At 36.1% G+C, this 3,461-nt stretch overlaps 1 protein-coding gene across 1 annotated transcript; it reads right to left on the bottom strand.

The window, feature by feature from the left end:
* Window positions 1-262: 262 nt before the first annotated feature.
* On the bottom strand, window positions 263-3,065 carry LOC109807777 (cytochrome b561 and DOMON domain-containing protein At3g61750). Its single transcript, XM_020370399.3, has 5 exons — window positions 2,543-3,065; window positions 1,869-2,262; window positions 1,189-1,475; window positions 821-1,112; window positions 263-716 (listed from the first exon to the last, which is right to left on the bottom strand). Exons 1-5 carry the CDS (start codon window positions 2,771-2,773, stop codon window positions 706-708), a joined length of 1,215 nt encoding a protein of 404 aa, XP_020225988.1. The 5' UTR covers window positions 2,774-3,065; the 3' UTR covers window positions 263-705.
* Window positions 3,066-3,461: the final 396 nt, after the last annotated feature.

Genomic DNA, 3,461 nt, shown 5'->3' with positions numbered 1-3,461 from the left:
TTATTAAATCAGGTATTTTTATAATGGAAAACTTTGTAAGTGGCTTACTAATTGAGTGCACAAGTTTATATCAAGTTATTGATTGATCGTAAAGGTTTCACTGGACCGCATTGAAAATCTATAGCAAATTGTAATACAGCAGCTGGTAATGCACTATTGGGACGAACATTTTATATTTCTGTTAAATTATAGAGAGGTCTACGCCCTAATGGCTACAGTTAACTCGTTTTGAGAACGTACATGCCTTGAAGAAGATGATAAATGAATGTAATCTTTCGTAACTCAACAAAGAACAGACTATGATTCTTAAATTCCAATACATATATCCCCAGAAAAAGGAAGAAAGAAAAAGGGGGAAAAAAAGCTACGAATTACAAAATGTAGCTGTAAATTTCGTCATTTACATTCTTGACCAAGCAACAGAAACCCAATGCGGAATAAGAAAACAAAAAAGACTTAAATCTCCTTAAGTTGTGTAAGAAGGCCAAACATGGATTGTCCAACTTGGCAAACTTCTAGCTGGTTATATATGCGTTTCCACCTATATGTACACCAGGAAAGAACACCCAGAAATGGCATCAAGAAACATGCCAAAACGAATTCAAATAATATGCCCGAACACAAACTTGAATTGTATGTGAATTAATATGGGCTGGTTTGATGGAACAATTGACAACTCTTGTGGAAGTGCAAAATTAGCAGCAATCATATCCCCCCTGTTTCATCAAAGTGACATAAGATAGCTTTGCTTTTCAGCACCATTTTCATTTAACAGATATATAAAAGAAGGGAAGAAAAAGGCAAGAAAATGCTTGATTACTTGGAAATGTATCTGCTCCAACAGGGTCCATTTGGAAGTTTGGAGGTAGAGAACGCATCTCTGATCTCTTCAAATAAGCCAATACTTCAAGAACAATGGCTGCAACAACCATAACACCAACAAGGAATCCGTAGCCTATCTTCCAATCACTTCCTGCCCCCGCAGCTTGCATCCCCAACAATATGTTAATGGCTGCAAATATAAGAGCCAATCTTCCAAACCAACTGTGGTACCAATTCCAAATTTTTCGAATCTTGGAATCCTTCTTTGGTCTCAAGAAGAGTGCCAATATCTGAACTTAGCTTTACAGTCAGTTCAAAATGCACTTATTAGACTGAACATATTATAGAAATGGGTCAATGACAAACCTGAAGAATACTTAGTACCAGGGCAAAGATGCCTATGCCTCTGTGAGCTGGTAGATGAGCATGCATTTTAGAATATAGTTGTAATCCAAGAATTACTGTACCAAGCCCAAATGTGAATCCCACAAACTGAATGACTGCATGGAGATAGAACCATATGGGATCCTTGTGCCTGAAATATCTTGCAATAATTGCTCCTACAGGCAGGATTAGACCCCACCCAATTATACCCAAAATTCCATGGTTCGTTCTCATCTGAATCGATTCATGGGATACCGGACTCGTAGAACCTGTGAAAGTATTGTTGATCAAGTTTCTGCTCTCATACATGTTATACATCATAAAATGCTAAGCATGTTTCATCATGTATTAATATATGAAAATACACGTGTGCAAGTTTTGTTTGACCAGGACATGGACACATACTTCAAATAAAAAAATTAAAAAAAATCTACTTTAATTGCTGAAGTAATTTTGACTTTGAAACTTGGTTTTTTAAATTAATATATTATTCTACAGTAGCATGGGGTTCACTGAAGTGAAATTTTGCCAAAAGGAGAGAATTCTATTTCTTAAAAGTTCTTTTAGATTTTGGAATCAGAAACCACAGTCACAATGTGCAACAAAATATAAAATGACATATCTGCTGAACTGGAGTTAGTCATAGAGAAATGGTTTTGGACCTGCAGAAAAATCAAAGACAATAGCTGTTTTGTCTTCATGCTTGGAGAGATGATGGTTCTGTGGATATTTACTGCCAAAAGCCAACAAAATTGGTTGTTTCTCAAATGAGGTTGTCATCTGCAACTGAAATGCCAAATGAATTTGAGCCCCATTAGTTGCCACAGCCGCAGGGACATTACTGAGGGGAAGTTCACCTTTGTCTACTATGACTTCTGATGGCTTCCTACCCCTTAGGTAAAATTGCTTGATTCTTGCATGACCATGTTTACTAATCCACCCCACCATTGCACTTGAACCAACCATCATACCATCTCTAGAAAATCCAATTCCTACCCACCCTATAGTGTACGGAGCAGATAATATGATAGTTGTGGTTTCACCATTCTGGATGTACTGCAACAAAAGATCACTACTAAACTATTTAGATTGTAAATTGACAACCTAGGCATTTGCAAATTAACAAAACAAAAAAATTCTAGCTAGATTCTAGGTTTTGTTTTGTTTACTGAGAAACAGCTCAGCTCATGATGTGCAAAAAAATTGTACTTGCATAACAAATGAGGGCAACCTGAACTAGATCCAAGTGAGCTAGTTTCAACAATCAAGAGTGGAAAAGAATAATGGGTAGAACTAGAACCCACAAGACCACAACAAAATGAACTTAGTAACTTACCCTCAATTCATAGGTATGCCATACAGGTGTGCATATCATATGGGATATATTCTGGTACGGTGGAGGGAGGAAACTTTGATAATTTGTGTTCTTGCAAGTGTTTTCTGAAGTTACACCTCCACTTCCACTGCCATCAGCAAATGCTGTGATTTTGAAATCCAAGACAAGATTTAGAACACATAGAGTGACAAAAGATGGCCATATCTGAGTCCAAGATCTAGTATTTGCCATTCATAGACTTGGTTCAGTGAGATCCAAGGCTAGGAGCAATGGTGGTTACAAAATTCACGAATTAGAGAGGAAATGTGAATAAGAGCCGAGACTCAGAGATATTAGTCTCTTGCGTTTGAAGGTTATAAAGTTTGGTGGTTGCTGTGGGGAATAGTGGTTGGTACAGAGAGGTAATCATCACTCCCTTATATTCTTGAGAACTCAATATCCACCATCATTTCTCTATACCTTAAAACTTTTTCATGTAAATATATATAATTTCCATATTTATTCATTCTCCAATATTGTACGTTCATGAGTTAATACTTCCAATCACAAATGGAAAATGAGGCTGCAATAATTTGCCTTCTAAAGAACGCTATCTGTTTGTTCTGTCCAATAGTCTAGCAACTTGAATTGGACAAGTTTGGCATAAATAAACGTGGTCTTACCCACCCAAGTAAAAAAAAAAAAAAAAAAAAGACTTATTGACTTCAGGCTTGTATTTTTAATTGGGATTTCCCTATGCTATATAAATTTTGAAGCATATAATGAATTAATGATTTGTTTGCATCCAGACAAGACGAGTGGTCAGTAATGTTACCCGTCATTGTCAATATTCTTCAATTATTATTGTTTGTCGTTTTTTTTAAACTACGAATTATGATATCTATGTAAAATAAAAATTGAAACACGTGTGGTGTTAGTA

This window comes from Cajanus cajan, chromosome 5 (genome assembly GCF_000230855.2).
Source record: "Cajanus cajan strain Asha chromosome 5, NIPB_CcT2T_4, whole genome shotgun sequence".
NCBI classification, from domain to species: domain Eukaryota; kingdom Viridiplantae; phylum Streptophyta; class Magnoliopsida; order Fabales; family Fabaceae; genus Cajanus; species Cajanus cajan.
The sequence above is the reverse complement of the archived record's forward strand: the minus strand, read 5'-3'. Positions and strand labels throughout refer to the sequence as shown.